This window comes from Lepisosteus platostomus, chromosome 4 (genome assembly GCF_059453375.1).
Source record: "Lepisosteus platostomus isolate fLepPlt1 chromosome 4, fLepPlt1.hap1, whole genome shotgun sequence".
NCBI lineage: Eukaryota > Metazoa > Chordata > Actinopteri > Semionotiformes > Lepisosteidae > Lepisosteus > Lepisosteus platostomus.
The window spans coordinates 18,009,101-18,030,435 of NC_142614.1; the positions used below are offsets into that span (position 1 = coordinate 18,009,101).

The following is a 21,335-nucleotide window of genomic DNA, read 5'->3' on the forward strand; positions in this document are numbered from 1 at the left end:
AGCTGGATGCCCTCAGGTGAATATGGAGATCAAGATCAAATTAAGGCTCTTGCAATTAAACACAATATTAGATCATAGATGGTTAAATAGAAATGATGCTTTGGGAAAGAGTAAAATTTTTAAAGACCAAGGTTTGAACCTGAGGGGAATTGATTGGTTATTAAGGCTTGTTGTTATGGTTTAAATACATCAGCTATTTGACTATTTGCAGATCAGAAGAGAGGAGACGGCAAGCAACTTGTTTGTCATTGTCACTAGACATTCCTCAAATGTAAAATTAACCTTCAAGCAGCAGTAAAAGGTAAGGCCACATTTTTGGCATTTTCCTGTATTTTGTGTCTTACTGCACTCAATTTATCAAAGCAACCCAGATGCTTTATTTCAATAGTTTCAGCCCTGCTGCTTTTAGCATAACTAGATTAAATGTAATAAATGCAAATGCAATAAAGAAAAAATATACATATACAAAATACAAAATAAACAATAATAATTTAATAGAACATATACTGTAAAAAGATAATAGTTGTTAAAACAAGATGTTTACTCTATATTTTAGATTTTGATTATGATTGTTCTAATCACATTGAGCATAAAAACTGACTTTTTCAGTGGTAAAATGACAGCAAATTATTTAAACGATTAAACATAAATTGTGCATTGCATTTTTTAGTTATTTAATTGGATTGAATTAAATAACTAAAACTTTAGATAGATATTCAGACAGAATTGCAGTTTTAAAAATATGACTTTAATTTCAATAATGTGATTGTGGTTTTCCCACCTGTTGATTATTTAATATCAATACTTTTAATTTTAATTAATTATAGGTTTGCCAATAAACCATGATGTTTGCTGTTCTCTGCCTGTGTTTCTTTGGCTCAGTACATAATGCCCTTGTAAGTATTTCTGTGAGGCCTACAATATTTTAAGATATTCATTTTAAACAGATAATATATTTTAATAAACATATAAAATAATAACAATATCATAAAGTTTTTAACTTCTTTGATCAAATATTCTGTTTACTTGTATTTTATGAAAAACGATAATATTATAATATTGTTTAGAAGGATAATTAGTTATGTAACATTTATTTGAATAGAACATGTAAGCGATTTATTGAAAAGCATGAACAGGAATGTTGAATCTATCTAATTCCTGGAATTTTAGATTTAGATTTTGGAACTATTGTGCACAACACTGATGTATACAATTTGTGTGAATTAATGTTTAATAATATAATATCAAAGTTCAGTAGTTAATTTAAAACAGCAATGTTATTCTGAATATATATTGAATATTATTACTTCATAACTGAAAGGGCTCAACCCACATATACATATAGTTGAAGGCATGTGGTATCTATACGGTATGTAATTTTTTCTACAGCTAATTTTATAGATCCATTTTCTTCTCTATCATTGAATCACAGCCATGTGCACTAATTTCTGAAGTGGACCTTTCCTTGGTTGTTTTCAGCTTACACAACGAAGAGGCCAAACTCAAAAGCACCGAGCTCAGTCTTTGTCGGAAGGATATGCAGCCCCCACTTATGTCAGGCTGTACCCACAAATAATATTACCTGGATCCCCCCCTGTTCCCTCAGCTGCTGGTCCAGATGTGCCTCCAATAATATTCGCCAGGCTCCCCACTGCTCCCCGAGCTCCTGCACCAGCAGTGCCCCCAATTATAATTGCTGGGCCTCCACATGCTCCCCAGGCCCCTGGACCTGCCACTCCTACAGTCATATTTGCCAGGCCCTCCCCTTCTCCCCAAGCCCCTGCACCAGCTGTTCCCCCAGTGATCATCACTGGAGGCCCTGCTGCTAGTCCAGCTCCAGCCCCAACCCTGGCCATCCCTCCCGTGATTTTCATATCACCCCCTGCCTCAGGAGCATCAGCAGGACAGGCACCCCTGTCTGCACCGAGGCAGGCTCTCTCTCCTACTCCTGCTCCTCCCCTTGCTGCCCCCCCTATACCAGTCCAAAGGGGCCCACAGATCATAGTTCTGTCCAAAGCCCCAGCACCTGCCCCAGCTCCGCCACCTGCAATCATCCTTTTGGCCCGTAGGGGAGGCAGAACAGGAGGCAATAGTGCAAATAGGGGTCCAGGTGGTGGTGGCAGTGATGGAAGTGCAGTTAATGGGGGTGTGCGTCCAGCTGCTGGGAGTGGGATTTCAGGAACGGGAGCTGGACGTCCAGGTGCCAGAAATGGTGGCCCTCCTCAGGACAGGGGTACAGGTGGTGCCCCTCCTAATGGTTTCAGTAGAGGAGAGAGTGCTGGCCTTCCTAGGGCAGAGAATGGGGGAGGCAGACTTGGTTATGGTTATGGCCCTTTCCCACCTCCTCCAGTTTTTGTTTTCCCCATTATAACCTCACCCAATCGTGGTCCTTCAAACGGTGCAGCATCTTTACCTGTTCAGCAGCTCCCATCTCCATCACCTCCAGTCATCCTAATTTTCCCACCTGGTGAACAACCAGCAGGAGCAGGATCAGCCAATGGAGAGAGTGGAGGCTTATCTCAAAACCTTAGCCCCAGCCCTGCTCCTAAACAAGATCAAGGACCGATGCCACCTCAGGGTACTGCTCCAGTGTTTATCTTCCCACCTCCTGTTCCTCCACAACGACCCCCTCCCGCTTTTCCAAGCGGACCTGCTGCTGGAGGAGCAGGTGTAGCACCTGTTCCAACAGCCCCTGCACCATTCCCTGCCCCTCCACCTCCCCCTGCCCCTGGCCCTGCCCCTGCCCCTGCCCCTGGTCCACCCATTTTCATATTTCCCCCTCCAGCTCCAGCTGAAGAAGAACCTTCTTCCCAAACACCTAAACCTCCAAGTGCGGCAGGAGGAACAGGCTCTGTGGCAACAGCCCCTTCACCTCCCATTCCTCCGATATTCATATTCCCTCCTCCTGCCCCAATAATCCCAGGTCCCAGTCTAGGGTCTGCAGGTGGGGGTATGCAAACGTCATCTGGAGGTCCATCCCCAGGAGCAGGCTCGGTTCCAGTTCCAGCCCCAGCCCCACCCCCTTCTATCTTTATCTTCTCGTCCCCCACGGACTCTAATGTAGATCAAGCTATGTCTGGCAGCAGCCCAGCTAAACAGCCTGCCGTGGCTCCTCAGGTGCCCCCACCTCCTATTTTCATTTTCCCAGATGGCGACTCCGAATTTGAAGTTCAGCAAATTGGTGGTTTTGAATATGGAGGAGCAGGGTATGGAGGGGGATACACACCAATTTATGGCAGAGGATATAGTGTTGGTGACAGTGGAGGAGGGAGTGGTAAAGGAAATGGCTATGGAGGAGGGAATGGAGGAGGTCATGGTGGAGGTAATGGAAGAAGGAATGGAGGAGGGAATGGAGCAGGGAATGGAGGTGGGAATGGTGGAGGGAATGGAGGTGGGAATGGAGCAGGGAATGGAGGTGGGAATGGAGCAGGGAATGGTGGAGGGAATGGAGGTGGGAACGGTGGAGGGAATGGAGGTGGGAATGGTGGAGGGAATGGAGGTGGGAATGGAGGTGGGAACGGTGGAGGGAATGGAGGAGGGAATGACGGAGGGAATGGAGGAGGGAATGGAGGTGGGAACGGTGGAGGGAACGGTGGAGGGAATGGAGGTGGGAATGGTGGAGGGAATGAAGGTGGCAAGGGACCTAAGACACTCTTCTCCCCAATCACAAGTCGATTTGTTAGACTATTCTCCACAGGAAGACCCCTGCAGGTTTCACATTCTAGGAGCTGAAAGGACAGCACATGGACAGTTTTTGAATATGGCAGTATGAATTTGTGCATCAGAGCTTCTATTGCCTCTCCTCCTGCTTAAGCACATTTCTCTGTCTTTATATATATATACGAGAAAACATTGTGAACTGTGTTGAATTGTATTGCTCTATAATATATGATTATATTTCCGTTTTGTAAATGAAATGAAACAAGATGACAACCAGCTGAGAAACATGTATTTAAATACTTGAAATACAACTCTGAAATACAACCCATAAATATTTTCAAAAGTGTGTTTCTTTTGTGAATTTTTTTTTCAAATAGAAATTAAATGTAATAATTCATGTGTAACTTGTATTAACATTTAATTCATTCAAGTTAATAGGACTGCATAACACGCATTGTCAATCTTTTAAAATGTTCTAATCCATGATCCAATCCACTTTTTAAGAATTGTTGTCTTCAATATGTTTAGAAGTTGCAGAAACTGTTGTTAAATTTAAATATTTTAATATAGACATTATAACTAAATAAGAAAATCATTTGAAAACACAGAACTTTAACAATTTTCTAGGGAATCAATTTGTTAATATGGATCCTGTAGCCCTTGCCCAGCCACCAGAAGCCACACGTAGGTCAATTAGCCAACCAAAATTAGCTTTAACCATATCCCAGGTACTGCTTTCCAAAATTATGCTTCAGATACTCAGAAACTTTCAAGGCAGAGAGGATGTTAATGTGAGATTGTCTTTTAGTTGTAGGTTAGGTTCCTTCACCAATTAGTTAAAATCTTCTCATGAAAAAATAGTAAAAAGTACAAGTCAGATGAGAAGAATTATTTGCAAACATCTTTTCTTCAACTTTCAGAAAGTTGGTATTTCCTGGTAAGAGTTTTGACAAGCTGAGCTCTATCCCCGAAGCACAGGATGCAAGCTGATTACATACTAGAAGGGACTCCAGTCTATCACAAGGCGCACATGCACACTGACGCTTTAGACACAAATCAACCTACAGTAGATAACATGTCCCGGGAAGGAAGGAGAAAAACTGGAGTTCCTGAAGAAATACCATTTTGAAATTATGATCATATGTACAAATGGCATAAACAACTATAACAATTTATGTCTTTCTGTACCGTAGTTAACAAGATCAGAGACAAGATGAGTGAGGTGTGAGATGTCCAGCAATGGATGTTTTTAATAGCCTTAATGAATGTGACTCTACGTTTTGCACAAATCAATGCAAAGAAATGTTGTGATTTGGTGTTGGCCATCGATGGCTCAACTTCTTAACACAAAGAAGAATGCATAATTGCCCAGAAGCCTATATATTATATTTTCTGGGGCTACCATAGGCCTAAAGATATAAGAGAAGACAGTTTTTACCCTCTTAGTTTGTGCTTGGCCTGCTGTCTAATCCGTGGAATTTAAGGAAAGAACTATAGTACAGTATATCAAATTTTAATGGAATACATTTTTGTGCCTCATTTTTTAAGAAAAGTTAGTTACATGAGATTCATGGTCCCTTCTTCACTGCATATATTTATATGACTACATATGATAACCATAATAATAAATAATAGTAACTTTTATTTATTAAGCACCTTTACAATCCTTAGAACACTGTACATCGTGAATAAAAAAACAAGCATACAGGTTTTTATAGACATTGGCAATAAGACGTAGGCCTTGGTGAAAAAGCAAGTTTTAAGTTTAGAAGTTGAAGACAGTTAAAGAAGTTTTCTCTTGTAGAGTCTCAGGAAGATAATTGCATAACTGTGAAGCAGTGACAGATTAGGCAGGGTCATCAACAGTCCGTGATTTAGTCCTGGGGACAGTGAGTAGTGGAACAGGCCTGACAGAAAAGAGCCTTCATAGGGGAGTGTGAACATAGAGGAGTTCAGAGATTTTTGATGGAGCCAGATTGTTGAGAGCCTTGAAAGTCAGCCACAAGATCTAATATTGAATATGTGACATTATAGGCAACCAATGTAGAGACTTAAGTGTAGTGCTATGCTGCCAGGGTCTGGTGAGAATTCATAATCTAGCTGCAGAGTTTTGAACATATTGCAACTTGTTGAGAGCCCATAGGTAAAGAGCTGGAGAAATCAAGCCTTGATGTTATAAATGCATGAATCTTTTGCTTGACAGAGATAGTAAAAATAATATTACATTTTATGTTCAAATCTTTTTTTTAGATATTTAGGTTGAACTGCTTTTCAATATTATGAATCAATTAGAAACTTCCATTCTTGGAAAATCTTTGCACAAAGATTTAATTGCTGCAAACAGATCCAGCTACAACATGTCTAGTAAGTAATAAGCACACATCACAGCACAACATTTTTGTGGATAACCACAGTTACTTGGAATTAAACAATTTACAATTATTCCCTAGTTTTTGTTTATTGGATACCGGTATTCTTAGTTATTGACAATAGTTTGCAAAAGATACCCATACATCACTTTTCAGTGGTTTAGTATTTTCTTGGAATAGGAACCACAAAAAATGCTGCAGCACAGCCTGCAGGCAGCACATTTAGAATTGATAGCTTTTAAAATAAATTTCTAATTACAAATTACTTTTTTTCATACACCCAAACAAATTTGAATCACAAGTTGTTTAAAACAAGGAACTTTGTCAAAAACTCATATGTCTGTTTGAGTGAAGAGAGACACAAATGTCCTCTTCCCACATGCCCACCTACTGAAACCTTCATCACTTTACATGGTGCGAGCTCTGTAGCACCCGTACTTGAGAGATAGAGCTGATTGGAGATGTGGCATATCTTTCATTGACATCACTGTCTTCATATGCTCACAAGGCCAAGACAACCCTCATCCACTAATCCCAACTCTACTCTGGTGGCACTCAACCAGTTGTCTGCTACCATACAATTAGGAAGTCCTGGTGACTGTTCACCAGTGTTACAATCTAGGCTCACACTAACAATGCTGAGCTACAGCGATCAACATGGACTTTCAGGCTGATACTCTTGCTTCTTTGAAGAAGCAGTTGATAAGATTCTTGACTCCATTAACTACTAACTACCAAACGGGCTTGGTGGGCTGAATGGCCTCCTCTGGTTTGGTACCTTTCTTATGTGGTTATGTTTTCAGCTGTGAGTTTTCGGGGAAGAATTCAAATTCAGAAACAAAGTGCCAACATATGTGTCTAAGAAAGCTAGACATACAGTAGGTTTCTTTGGGGTTGTAAATACTGTATAAGCATTAATATTCTCTTTCTGAACTTTGACTCACCTATAATTTTGGGGAATAAACTGCAAAAAAAAACTGCTGTTGGTTAAAAGTGTAATTAAATACTGCTTATAAAACTAAATTCCTTAGCAGGTTAAATTCTCTCAGATAAAGGGTGATGATTCCTTTATGTACAACTGATATAATTCTATATATGCTATGCTTTAAATACTATACATTTCACAATATATGTACATTAATCAATACATTTTTAAGTTTAAATATCTTTACAGATATGTTTTCCTTTGTGTTTTGTGGCTACTCTGAAACATTTTAGTTTTATTAGTAGCAATTTAGAGATATTATCTGTCAAATCTTTCGTACAGACACGTGCCTATGTCAAATCTAAACCACAAGGAATCCTTGTATTATAAAAACATGTTGAAATGCCAAATACCAACAAAAGGCAGTTGTTTCTTTGCGGTTGAAAAAAGAATTTAATTACACACTGATCAAAGGCTAATTATAACAAAATCTTTTAAAAACAAAGCTTCAGGACATAAGAACCAGTTTTAACATATTAAGAACTATTTGAACAAGGATGCAAAATACTACTGTTGTTATTTTTCATTTATATGTTAGAATATGTTGCATTTTGCTCAATTAGTTAAGTGTGATGAAGTGTGACACTGTGTCGTTTTAAATGTTATTATATATTTCACTAATATGTACAAAGCAACAGAAATTAGTGAGAGAAACTACTGGATAGGTAAAAGCAGGTGCAGATCTAGAAAAACTGTCTTGAGTTTTGGAAAAATGAAAATACACTATGATGATCCAGCTTCACTGTAGCTTCCTAGATGCAATGTCTTTGCATTTTGTGTTATGGTAAACACATTGTGTGGAAAGTCTTTGTATAGAGCATCAACAAGTGAGGAGAATAAAATTCATTTGGAATGTGATACCATTAGAGACTTGCACTGACAACCAAAAAAACAAAAAGATTTAAGAACACCTACAGTGTCTCTAAAGTTTTTTTAACTAAAGGACTAAAGTCATTACAACTACTTTGTACCTAAATTTACATACATTTCTGTAACATCACTGCAGAACACAAGGAGAGTGTGAAATGTGTCACAACATGTTGCAGGATCACAAAGAAAAAGAATTATATTGTGTAATGAATTTATAACCCAAAGACATTTTTCAATGGTTAACACCTACAGGCCATTTGTGGCAACTGTTAAAAAAAATGTTTTTCATGTGTTGAAACTTATATATGAGGCCTAAGGCCTTTATAAGCATGGGACGAAAACTATGTTATGTATTTTTTTCACCTCTAAGTATATGTGATGAAAGGTAATGTTATTTCTTATAACAGTATCACATACAGCATAAGTAAACTTTTATGTTCATATATTGTTTGTGTAATGAATGGTTAATAAAATATAGTTTTTTAATTTGTAGATAAAAACTACAGAAATGAAGAATTTTATCTTACTTCTCTGTATTCTGGAGGCAGTATGCGCAGCTAACGTAAGTATACAGTAATTGTTTTCCATATATTTTACAAATATTACAATGCATGGTGCATATTAATGCAATAACAAGATATTTATTTCCTGATATATGTTACATATACTATTAATGACACCTTTATTAATATATCAATATTACATATTTTTTTTAGATTTCATTTTGTCTATAAATGTCTAATACACACTGCTTTGCAGTTCATTTAGAAAATGAAACAGAATTAATGTCTTGTAACTAAATTTGTGTATGTTAGAAAACACTTATTTTTCCTGCACTGTTAAAATGTAAAATAACCTAATCTGCTTTAAATCAATTCATATTTTGGGAATTAAATAATGCATTCATACAATATTTTGTAAATGCAAAATTCTGTTTAATAAAAAATTAAACTTGTGATTCTAATAAAACGAGAAAGAAATATTGATGAATAAATAATGAAAAATATTTATTTCATAAGTTTATTAATTAAGTGCAAAGCTAGATTACTACAGCTATATCATTACTATTACTATATTGAAAGCAACAATTTGTCAAAAGTGGTGCATAATATCCAAATGTATGTTGATTAGAAATTCTAATATTAAAATTCTCTATTAAAATAATCTTAAAATAAAACTTTTCTTTTCAGAAAAGCAAAACTGTTTTGCTTACCGAAATAAATACTGAAAGAATTGTCTTTATGGCTGTTGATTGAAGATACTACTTAAAACTTTTATTAAGAATGATATAAGTTCGAGCTGTTGTTCATTTGCTGTGGTTCACTCAAGCTTTTTGACAAATGGTTTTGACACCATGAGCAAAAAGGAATATATGGCATTTTATTCGAGTTCTTGGAAGAGATACACTTGTAGTTGATAGAGATGATTGAAGTTGCCACTGAAATTCTATTCTAGGAGTCCAGACTGTGTCAAATACAGTAAATGTTATTGGTGTGTGGTGTCTGGAAGGTGTGATGCCAGGCCTACACACACATTGGATGAAACAAAGTGAAATGGGAATATTGGAGGGCTGCAGAAAAAGGATCACAGAGGAAGTAACTGACATTTCTTTGCATTGCATTGTGCAAACTATAACACGAGTGAAAACTGGTACACATGCAAATGAGTAATAGTCTTCCTAATTCTTATGAAGAATTATTACTATATTCATCTTCTAATTCTTGCTGTCTAATTCTTCCTATTCTTTCTGACCTATCCTACCTTACCTTCCTATTCTTTCTGAATTTCTTCATTCTTTCAGTCTAACCTAACACTGCTTAGTGTCCATGGGCTTTGTCCGTGGGAAAGTGGCATGCAGTTTTCATAATACACTCCGTTGAAACAGGCCAGGTGACTTTAAAATCATTTTAGAATTTTGTCCATGATGTTTGTTCTTGTTTATTTTTCCCACAGAGACAAATTAGACCTGCAAGGATGTTTTATTTTCAGAGAGTGCCTGGTAATCAACGTCTGAGGATGAATCAACCATTCTGGTTCTCTCATCCTACAGTTTCCAACCAGGTGGCACCAGCGCCCCAAACCTTTGCTGGACCTCCAGCTCCTTGCTTCTCTCCTGCAGGTCAACCAGTGCAACCACCTCCCCCCGTACAGGTAGCATCTTCTACAAGCTCCAGAAGATTCCCCCCTATCTTTGTATTCCCTCCCCCTCCCCGTGCACCTGTCCCACCCCCTCCTCGTCCGCCACCAATTTTCTATATCCCACCGCTGCCTCAACGTTCTGCTTCTGGTGCGCCTAAAGCTCAACCAGTTTTTATATTTCCCCCTCCAAATCAGTCACCAAGTGTTTCTGCCAAGCCTTCCCCTCCCATATACATTTTTGCCTCTCCCCCTCCTCCTCCACCACAACCCCCCAGGCCTTCTCCTCCATCCTCTCGTCAGCCCATATTCATATTTCCTCCTTCACCAAATGGTCGTTCTTTGTTACCATTTGTCATCCTTTCAGCCCCCTCCACTGGCACCGGAGTGGCCCAAGGAGTTTCTCCTAGTGCTGGTATGGGTATGGTTCCAAAGGATGAAGTATCGCCCAATCCTCCCCGAGTCCCAGGTACTGGTGCAATTGCACCAGCACCGTCACCTGCCCTCCCCACCATTTTGGTAGTCCCTACATTCTTACCGGGAGATTTGCCAAATGGAGGTGGGAGTGATAAGGACACCTCTGCCCCCAAAACAACCCAAGCCCCAAAGACAACAAAAGCCCCTGGTACAACCAAGGCACCTGACACAACAAAGGCACCAGGTACAACCAAGGCACCTGACACAACCAAGGCACCAGATACAACAAAGGCACCAGATACAACCAAGGCACCTGACACAACCAAGGCACCAGGTACAACCAAGGCACCTGACACAACCAAGGCACCAGATACAACCAAGGCACCAGATACAACCAAGGCACCTGACACGACCAAGGCACCAGATACAACCAAGGCACCTGACACAACCAAGGCACCAGATACAACCAAGGCACCAGATACAACCAAGGCACCTGACACGACCATGGCACCAGATACAACCAAGGCACCTGATACGACCAAGGCACCAGATACAACCAAGGCACCAGAGCAACCTCCTAGAGGAGACCAATTCTAAAGAAATAGCAAAATATTTCCCCTTGAATAGTGTAGTGATTGCTTTGTCTTCAAATATACAAATGTGTCTCACCCCAAAAAGGCTCTTCTGTCCTTCATTTTCATATACTTGTGTCCTTGGCTGCAGTATGATCTCATGATTATGACATTATCAACAGTTGCACTCCAATAATAGCTCACATAATCACAAAAAGGAGTAGATCGACAGATTAAAATATAAATCGATTTCAATATTAATCTGACACCATGAACAAAGTATCCAAGCTAGGAACTGTTTGATGTCCCAGTTGTATACAAAATATATAAGCAACATTATTATACAGTAGTGATGTTTAACCAATGAATAATTAACAAGCTAACTTGTAATAGAAACTAACTAGGAAACAAAGCACAAGTAATACTTTTCATTTTTCACAACTTTCATTATTTTTCGTAAAATCGCCTTAAATATTGCACACAGTAGGTAGAACATACAAAGGAATTCCCTATTTTTGTGGCAGTTATCTAGTTTTTTTCAAGAGATCAGTCTCAGCAAAGACCACAGATCTTTAAAAAAAAAATTAGTTCAAAAGTTAACGGTAGTGGAATGTACCATAGTACAGCATTATCGGCTGCTTTCACTGCTTTCACTGCAAAACTTTCAGTGTTGGGTTTTGGGTTTCTCCTATGCAATCTTTTTGGACACCTTAGGGTTGTCAATGCCTGTCTGAGAATCACTCTCTAGATAAATATGTACCCATGAAAATATACTTTCTTTCTACTTGTATCACAAAGGTGACCATTTGCTTATCTACAGGTCTTTTGAAACATTGGTTTAATATCTTATGAGTATATAAAAATATTATACACTATGTGTCTTAAAAGCCTACTGTATGTAACCAAATGTATTGTTGCTTGTCATGTAATGCAAAGTTTAAAATACAAAGCTTCAAAACCTTATGGTGGGGGTCGCTTATTCAGTGTTCATATAAAAAAATGTCATAACATAAAAAGAAATAAAATCAATGAAAATTCCAAAGTAAACGAGCATCAATTATTGTCTAAGGTCTGATCCAAATAGGGGTGAGGTTTTTCTGTCTGTGCAAATCTGAATTTCCTAACATTTGAAATAATTTGGTTAAAGACTTTATGCACAATTAAACTAATATTATTACTAATACATATTCCCAGTTTTCTTCTTTTTTGCACATTTTGGCTTAAAACAAATTTACTTTTACCAACCCAGACTAAAATCCATATGAAATTTATAACACATTAAGCCACTGCACAGTTTATATTATTACCTAATGTGCATCCAAATCATCCTTCAACAGTGAGCATTTACAGTATGGTGTCCAGAGAAAATATACTAATGGAAAAAAGAAACGCAAAATTTCCTGGAATGAGAATACTGTAGTTATAGCCTATGTACTTTCACAAAAAGTTGTAAATTTGTTTTAAGCCCTCTGACCAGCAATACAGCTTGTGCAGTGAGGCATTGCAACTTGCCAATCACATGAAAGCTCGTTAGGTGAACTTTTACCCAATGAGATCCAAGTGAAACAATGCCTGATCAAGTCACCTTTAAAAAGGCCTTAATTCAAAGCTAAGGTCACTGCAAAAAATAGCCACACTTAGTCAGTTTTCTGTGCATTCCATAATGCCTCAAATGTCACCAGAAGCAAAAGAGAGGGCCATTGGCCTGCTGCAGGAAGGCATGTCATGTGCCAGCATTGCCAGACACTATGGAGTAAGCCACTCCACTGTGTCCTGACTGCAGAGGAGGTTTCAGCAGACCGAAAGGACAGATGACCTTCCAAGATCTGGGCACCCTCGAGTGAACACACCAGAGTAGGTCTGTCACATCAGACTGGTCCATCTGAGAGATCTTTTCAGATCTTCCACCCGTACTGCTGCTGAAACTGCCAGCAGACAATGCCCTCATCAGTGACAGGACTCTGAGGCTCCATGCTGCTGGCCTTAGAGCAAGGGTGACCTGTCAGAGGACCTCTCCTCACACTACGTAGATGTCACATTTTGTGTTACACCTGAGGGCATATAAAATTAAACAAATGTTTTGTATGACCAATATGGATACATATACCACAGAAATGCTCAGACAATTAAACAGATGTGTTTTAGAACACTTACGAAAATACATTAGGCAGACAATTCAGACATTCTTTCAAATAAGTAGGACTGGAAACATGCTCCATGTACTATTTGAGGTCATTTTTCATGAAACACAAATTATTAACATGAACATAAAATGCATTTTAAGTGGTGAATCTATCTGTAATAATCTATCTGTAATCTAATAACATGCAAAGTGAAGATGATATTTATCCATGGTCTTATTTTGTATTGAGTAAACCATGTGGCATGAAGCATTACATATTTTCTGTTTATTAAATCTATTTAATAACATAAAACTATTGTAATTATTGCACACATGGATAAGTGAGTTTCAAACCAGTCATAAATACAGTAATTGTATATGAATTTTATTTTATAATCTTCATTGTATTTAACTAAAGTTTAAACTTTTTCACCTTTTGACAAATCCACAAGGTGTCCAAAGGTTTATATTTTTATGCCTTTTAATTTTTGCATTTGTATTGCCTTAAGCAACTGTCTATAGATCTAATTAAAAAAAACACAGCATTTTTTCTCAAACTCTCAATGAGAAAATTAAGTTTTTCCATATATGATTGAAAAAGATTGAGATAGAGGAAAATTTTAAATGAATGGATTAACTCTGCAGAGGTGAAATAGAAAGACAAGAAGTAAAATCAGACACTTTTGATAATATGCACATCCTATAAACATGTTTCTGCATATACAAAATAATTTTGATTGCATGCCAATTTGTGTACAAAGTTTTGAAAAAGAATGATTAAATAAAAGTTTACAATGAAAGACATTCATTGTGCTTTGATTCTGCTTGCTCACATTGTAAAGCTGAGCTCTTCTACTGAACCGTGAAAACAAGCATGCTGTGTACATGAGAAGAAGCAAAACATATGATTTGGAATCTAAAATGCTTTCTTTTAAGGAATTACTTCTGTTCCCTGTCATGAACCTATCTGTAATTCATTTTGATTTGTGTTGTCTGATCATTGATTGTATTGCAGACTACATTGGGGTTGACGTTATATTAAAAGTTAGGGTAATCAAACCCCACAATAACATGAAATTTAGAAAGTACTGTTTTTCCACATTATTTCTCAACAGATAAAAGTGAAACCTGTCCATGGGCTATGCCTAAAGCTTTTCACCTGACTAGAAAGGCTCTTTCAAAACAAACATTCACATGTTTGTGACCTATCTGTCCTAGAATTATAATCATAATTATCTTTGGGCCAGTAAAACATAAAATTAATGAGTCACTGTTTTTGGAATTCATCACTGGCCACTTATTATACAAGCATAATTATATTATACAGCAGATTGAAACAGGTAGAAATCACACCTACCTTACCAAATTGTGTTCAGTGGTTATACTAATTCCAAAAGGGTGCTTTAAATTTCTGAGCGTACACAGAACTGAGCAGAGCAAAGGAAACTAATCCCTCCAGTGTATGAATGATTCCTTTTCTTCAGCCACTCAAAGGTAATTTTTACATAATAAGCTTATAAATGTAAATGCAATCATTAATACATAAATGTAATATGGTTTATTACCACACCATTATGTTTACATTAGTGCAGAACTGCTTTAGAGCATTTCAAATTGTCTCATCCTCTGTCTCGGTGAACGTTTTCTAATGCATTTTGCTTAGTTGGTAACATTACTTATTTCTGCTGATGTGCAGGTGTGCTTATTGCAACATGAAGAGCCTCGTTATTTTTCTTTGCTTTTTTGGCATATTCCACAGGGCCAAGGTGAGTGATACATCAAAACTTTTTATCATATATAGAGTATATAACTATTATATTATCATATAGAAAATGACAAATTCTAAAATTAATCATTATAATTCATATTCATTGTTTTTAGAAATATAAGAAATACCCTTTTAGTGTACATTTGATGTACTAATTATATGGTTAACAGGGAAATTTAAGTCAGATGTTTTTAATTGTTACAGTTAAAGAAGTAATAGTACAAGGAAGCTTGGAAAAAGGTACATCAATAAAACAATGGAGAAATAATCCATAAAGAGACCTAAAGGGTCTTTAGTTTCAGTATTTCAAATATCAAATGTTGAAATCAATTAGTTCCATTAAAACACGAGAAGTGAATTTTACATTGTAAATGTTAAAAGTTCTTAAACGTTCTTTCACATTATACAATATGCTGTACATTTAAAGTATTTTTAACCTTATTTTATTTGTTTGTTATTTTGAATTACATATACAGTAATTAGTTTTAGTTATTTTATTAGCTATTTTATTTTTCATTTTTAATGTTGTTTAAAAGAGTGTAGGGTGTGTATGGGGGTTTCTTCATCTGTAAATAATAGCATGCACGTTAACAAGGCTTAATTACAAAGTACAACTAAAACTAAAGACTAAATATCATGATTGACTTTAAGGCTTCCTCAATATTCTTAGCATTGATGGTCTTATTGTCATATTGATCTGATAGCAAAAGACCTCCTCCTTGCCTAAAAAATTATTAGGCAGATTGACAAGGAAGATTAAATTCCTAGCTGAGGGAAATTAGATAAAATTCTGCACAAATTCAAGGGTTTCAGTCAGATACACCACTGCATCTATTAATTAATTACTCCATAATTAAGGGATTAACTAACATATCAAAACTACCTCTAAGTGGGTGACTTTATTCAGAAAAAAAATAGTACAAAATTAAACTTCTGTATGAGAACTGTGGCTAAGTGTACTTTTTGTGTTCTATTAATTTTCTTTTCTTTTTTTTTGTCTCTTTTCCATTTTAAATGTCTGTTTATTGCTATATTTACTTTTTTAATTTAGTGTTTGGATGGAAAATATAGAACAGTTCCAGATGTTCAAAGAGTTTTGAGATCCAAGTTGTCAAGCCTCAAGCCCTCTTTTCTAAATGCTCCTCGTGCACCTTATCCTTCAGTGTTTGTGATTCAGCCCAGGAAAGCATCCCCTCCACGTGGAGTGACCAAACCACCTAGTGGGAGTTCAGTACCTTCTGCACCAGCAGCCTCCCAGCCTTCTTCCTCCAGACCACTTTTTATCATCCCGTCTGTGGCTTCTCCCTCTTTCCCATCCCAAACTGGGACAGAGAAGCCTCAGGTCCCTCAAGCACCAGTACAGCCTGTGGTCAGCACTTCTCTTCCAGCACCTGCTGCAGGACCACCAGTTTTTATTTTCCCCCCTCCCTCCCGACCTTCAAGACGCACATCTGCCCCTGCTCAACGCAACACCGCTACGGCAACTATTTCTTCTCCCCCTGTTCCGCCAGTATTCATATTTCCCCCGCCGGCACCTGTTGTCCATTCACAACCTGCTCTTGTCCCTTCCTATAGTCCAGCTGAGCCACATACATGGGGAGTTCGTGCTCCTTCCCCAGCTCCATCAGTCTTCATCTTCAAACGAAAAACTAAACCACGGACTGTGACACAACCACCTGCCCCTGTACAACTACCTCCTCTGGCTCCCCCACCTCCAATCTTCCTCTTTCCTCCAGCTTCTCTGCCTCCAGCTCAGCCTGCTCCTCCCCCACCTCCTCCTGCAGAAGCTCCTGCAAAGGTTCCTCCACCACCTCCGCCACCTATTTTTATATTTCCCCCGCCACCGCCTCAGCCACTGCCTCCACAACAACCACCGCCCCAGCCTCAGCCACCACTGCTGCCACCACAACAGCCACCGCCCCAGCCTCTGCCACCACCGGTGCCTCCACAACAGCCATCACTACCAAGGCCACAACCAATACCAAAGCCACCAATTGCTGTTCCAAAACATCCTTCACAAAGCTATCCTTCTCTTCCAGTTTTTATCCTTTTCCCCCCATCCCCAGAACCTTCCCCTGCCCCGGCTCCTTCCGTTCCAGAGACCACAGAACCATCACCATCTCCTTCTCTTCCCGCATCACCAAATATTTTTATCTTCCCGCCTCCAGCTTCAGCTCCTGATTTGTCAGCTTCTTCACCACCTGCACCCACTTCTGGTGATGCGCAGGGGCCCCCTTTTCCAGCCTCTGTCATACCAGCACCTGCACCTCCCCCACAGATATTCATTTTCCCACCTCCTCCTTCTGTTCTAGAAATCCCAGCCAGAGACCCACTTATGCCTTCAGGAGATCCTATATTTTATGGGGGAATACCCATATTTCCACCTTTTCCTGGATTCTCTGGCACTAAACCTATAAGCCCAACATTGCCAGGAACAATTCCCACAGGCCCAACACTCCCTAGCATGTCTGTACCCACTTCTCCATTTCTACCTGGAACTACTGGACCCACAGGTCCACCTACAGCTCCAATAATTCCTGATCCTGGGAGACCCACAGGTCCTGTATTAAGTGGTCCTGATCCAATCAGTCCAAAAGTGCCCAATGCTGGACATGTAGACCCAGTAATTCCTGGAATTCCCATTGGTCCAGCATCCACAGGTCCATCAACTCCTGGAGGAATACCCACAGGCCCAACACTTCCTGGTACTGTCCCTACATTGCCTAGTACTGTTGGGCCCCCAGGCCCAGTACTCCCTGGAGCACCTCCCATTGGCCCGCTATTCCCCAGTGGAGGACCAACGGGTCCTGCATTCTCTAGTAGGCAAGCTGGTCCTGGCACTCGAAGTGCTCCAGCTCCATCACCTCCAATTATAATATTTTCACCTTTTTATCCCCCTCAAGATGGTTCTGTTGAGCCTGAACCGGCACCGGCTCCTCCTGCCCCTCCAGCTCCAGCTTCTCCAATAATAATATTTTCATCATTTCCATCAGCCCAGGCTCCTTCACCACCTGTTGTTTCTGGTTCTGCTCCTGTCTCGCTCCCTCAAGGATCCAACCAGTCACCTTCACCACTACCATCACCACCTCCAGACAAAGGCCCTTTAACTTCTTCTGGGCAATTACCACCCATCTCTGCAGGCCAGGGTTCACTCCCATCCACAGGTCCATCCATCCATTTAGGGTACAAGCCAGTGAATCCAGAATTAGGCCCTACAGCTGTGGATCCTGCTGAAGCCCCCTGTGAAACAATTCCAGACCAGCCTGGAAACTTTCCTTCATCTGATCCTTCAATATGGGAAGATAATCTTTCCCCAGTCTTTGTGTTTCCACCTTCGAACAATGGGCAGTCAGGTGATCAGTCGCCCCTCTTCATTTTTCCACCTGCCCCCAGCCCACCCAGTCCATCACCTGCTTCAGCTCTATAACCCCCTTCTCAGCTCATTTTTCATATTCCCTCCAGCCCCCGATTCATCTTCTGCCTCTCCCTCTGGTGCTTCTTCATTTATAGGTCAGGAAGGCCCACTTTTCATTTTCCCCAAAGCGGCAGTATGAGGTGATACAGCTACAGAGACAGCCTTTGGAGGTTGTCTTGTTTTTACACCAGGAGCATTTTCTTCTTCAGTGCCTGGTGGTGATCCCAAGCAGCCAGGAGAACAGCCAGTGCCCACCTCTGGAATCACAGGAAATGGAGCAGCAGGTCCAGTTCTCATCTACCCAGGAGCCTTCTCGCCAGTTCCCATGAACAATTTATCTCCAGGTCCCCTGGAATTGACTTTTAAGAATGAAAAAGCAAGGTCTGTCCCCAAGTTTTCCATCAGAAAACCAACTGCCACGGTATCTAGAAGAACAGGTGACATGCTGAACAGAAGACCTTATATCTACCGAAGAACTAAGAGAATGGTTCCAAGTCAACCTGTATTTTAAACAAATTAGATGGATGCAGACAACACAATGGAATTTTAAAGAAATGCTGCTATCATTCAATTTGACTTATATAAGATTACTTCCAATGTATTTTTAAGTTTTCTATTTGAGACATCTGCACTATTAAAACTGAGTTTAATGATAGATAAAATAACTGAGTTTTAGCATTCCTTGCAGTCCACCTCTGACAAAACATCATGACATGGCAGTTTGAATGAAGTTGTGTATTTGTTTGTGTATTTCCAGTCTTATGTCAAGCAAAGTACATTAATGAACAAAACGTTGCACAGCATTCGTACAGTATATGATTGGGTGTCCAAAGACACAACACTATACTTTCAAAACTTTTAAATTAGCAACCTGTGCATTCAGATTAATTTGAATGTTTTTTTTTTGTTCAGTATTATCATACATAATATTAACAAAACAAATGGTAAACTGGAACAATTTATACATTACAGCAGATATGATCTTCAGCAAATACGAAAAAAGAAAGATAAAAAGCTTTTTCCTTTCCTAAACATTAGAAAAATGTCTTTAGAATTAAATGATTTCATGCTTGTTTATTACTGCAGTGTCCATTTTTGTAAATGAGCTATCCAAAAGTATATTGATTTTAAACTTATATTTGCCAAATCAATTTCTGAAGGTTTTTCACTTAAATATTTTTGAGACCTGACTATTGTTCATTTTCTTTAAATGCAACAAATAACTCAATAAAATACTCAAAAAGTTAATTTGCTGGTTTGGTTACTGTGTTTTTGTTATACAAAATAATCAATATTCAAATAAGTCATTTATTATTATTTTTTATATATGAAGTTTTGTAATTAATCTGCATCCAAATAAAAGGGAGAATAGCCTAAATTCTTCACAGTAGTGTTATTCATTTAACATGATATATTTACTGGTGCTCATTACCAAACCTTCAGGACTTTCATTTTATTTTTTAATTTTTTCATATCCCCAAATCATCAATGACTGTCAAACGTATTTTCTAATGAAAACTGTTAAGAACATAAAAAATGTTACAAATGAGAGAAGTCCCTTCTGCTCATGCAGATCATTAGTAAGACCTGCAGCTATCAAAGATAGTGCCCATCGCCATTTTATTTCATTGCCATCATCCCCATTGGTGCACTGCTAGATAAAGGCTTGTCAAAGACATTTGCCTCTGCTGACCTTCCCCTTCACATCATTTCCACACAACATCTTCATTCCATCTTCTCTTGTTTCCTGAGACTTTGCTGTTAGTCTTTCCCATCTCCTGGGATCTACTTCAGAATTTCCTAATATTAAGTAAATTCAATCCATTCTATTGCTTTGTGTCCAGATCATTGACATCTCATACCTTTGCTAACTAATTTATTTGGCTGATGCTTTAATCCAGAGTGTTTTACATTTTGCCCATTTATACAGCTGGGTATTTTGCCGGAACTGTTAAGTTGAAGTGCCTTGCACAAGCAGTCTCTGACCTGGGATTTGACCCCACAGCCTAACGGTCCAAAACCTAAACCTAACCACTGCTCACACTGTTGTCTCATGGCTCTTTCAATAATACCACAAGGTCCTGTTTGTTTTATAATGCATTCATATAATAACTAGCCCATTTCACCCAACACACGCCTTTCCATGCTGGTTTCTGTTGCAGTTTACCATATTACTTTACTTTTTAATGTAGAACACTATGTACTGTTCACTGCTCATTTTTTCTGAAGTTTTTTACACAATTTTTAATAGTGGGCATCTTCTTTGTTTATTATTTTAACAATAATAATCATTGGCATAATAACGGTACGCATTTGAACTTGAGTTAGTGAAAATTAAGTAAAAAGCTCATTGCTAGATGACAATTAAAACACTTTAAAAATGTTGCTCATTGCTGGTTCGCTATACAGTATATACAAATAAAAGAAACAGCTATAAAACTGAGGCTTCAAATAAAAATAATACGGGACAAAGCAGTGTACATTATATTATGTAATCATTTATGATTGTGTTTAGGTCCAAACTGATCTGATGATCGGAATGATTAAGTATTCTGATACTGTACATAATTCCATAATGCATCAACTATTATTCTGTCCATGTCATTATTTATGAACATGTAACTTGGAAAAAACAGCAGTATCCTGACTACAACAAGATGCCAGAATGTAAACACCACAACCTTTGTGTACAGAAGGGAGCCGTCACTCACTCTTCAGGTTAACACAGGAATGCAAGCTCACAAGACAAGTGGCTCTACATCAGGAAAAAAAACAAACAGAATATCTAAAGTCTTTTTTAAAGTAATGGTAGTATAATTAAAATTGTGTCTGCGTCGGTGTGTACTCTGTGATTGACTCTGTGATCCTCTCCAGGTTGTATTCCACATGGATGGATGAATGGTAGTATGAGAGCATGGCATCCTCTCAAAAAATTAAAATAGGATATCTTTTATTACTACTATCTGTATGATCAGTATTATACTACTGTATGATCAGTAAAATTGTTTTCCATAATTGAAA

General features: G+C 38.5%; 3 protein-coding genes across 3 annotated transcripts; all 3 read left to right on the forward strand.

Annotated features, from left to right (window-relative positions):
* The first annotated feature begins 106 nt into the window (after positions 1-106).
* LOC148672839 (uncharacterized) lies at positions 107-4,006 on the forward strand. Its single transcript, XM_088628802.1, has 3 exons — positions 107-301; positions 828-896; positions 1,480-4,006. The coding sequence occupies exons 2-3, from the start codon at positions 843-845 to the stop codon at positions 3,730-3,732; spliced, it is 2,307 nt and encodes a 768-aa protein (XP_088484928.1). The 5' UTR covers positions 107-301; positions 828-842; the 3' UTR covers positions 3,733-4,006.
* Positions 4,007-8,190: 4,184 nt separating this feature from the next.
* LOC148672840 (uncharacterized) lies at positions 8,191-12,056 on the forward strand. Its single transcript, XM_088628803.1, has 4 exons — positions 8,191-8,269; positions 8,378-8,446; positions 9,838-11,066; positions 11,128-12,056. Exons 2-3 carry the CDS (start codon positions 8,393-8,395, stop codon positions 11,032-11,034), a joined length of 1,251 nt encoding a protein of 416 aa, XP_088484929.1. The 5' UTR covers positions 8,191-8,269; positions 8,378-8,392; the 3' UTR covers positions 11,035-11,066; positions 11,128-12,056.
* Positions 12,057-14,479: 2,423 nt separating this feature from the next.
* LOC148672841 (uncharacterized) lies at positions 14,480-19,562 on the forward strand. The gene is made up of 3 exons (XM_088628804.1): positions 14,480-14,625; positions 14,828-14,897; positions 15,951-19,562. Exons 1-3 carry the CDS (start codon positions 14,594-14,596, stop codon positions 18,324-18,326), a joined length of 2,478 nt encoding a protein of 825 aa, XP_088484930.1. The 5' UTR covers positions 14,480-14,593; the 3' UTR covers positions 18,327-19,562.
* Positions 19,563-21,335: the final 1,773 nt, after the last annotated feature.

Bases quoted from the DNA above. Each gene is read 5' to 3' on its own strand.
- LOC148672841 (XM_088628804.1), top strand. From the start codon at position 14,594: ATGAATGATTCCTTTTCTTCAGCCACTCAAAG. The intron at 14,626-14,827 runs GTAATTTTTACA...GCTGATGTGCAG, and splicing joins TTTTCTTCAGCCACTCAAAG to GTGTGCTTATTGCAACATGA. The intron at 14,898-15,950 runs GTGAGTGATACA...TTTTTAATTTAG, and splicing joins GCATATTCCACAGGGCCAAG to TGTTTGGATGGAAAATATAG.
- LOC148672840 (XM_088628803.1), top strand. From the start codon at position 8,393: ATGAAGAATTTTATCTTACTTCTCTGTATTCTGGAGGCAGTATGCGCA. The intron at 8,447-9,837 runs GTAAGTATACAG...TTTTTCCCACAG, and splicing joins AGGCAGTATGCGCAGCTAAC to AGACAAATTAGACCTGCAAG.
- LOC148672839 (XM_088628802.1), top strand. From the start codon at position 843: ATGATGTTTGCTGTTCTCTGCCTGTGTTTCTTTGGCTCAGTACATAAT. The intron at 897-1,479 runs GTAAGTATTTCT...GGTTGTTTTCAG, and splicing joins GCTCAGTACATAATGCCCTT to CTTACACAACGAAGAGGCCA.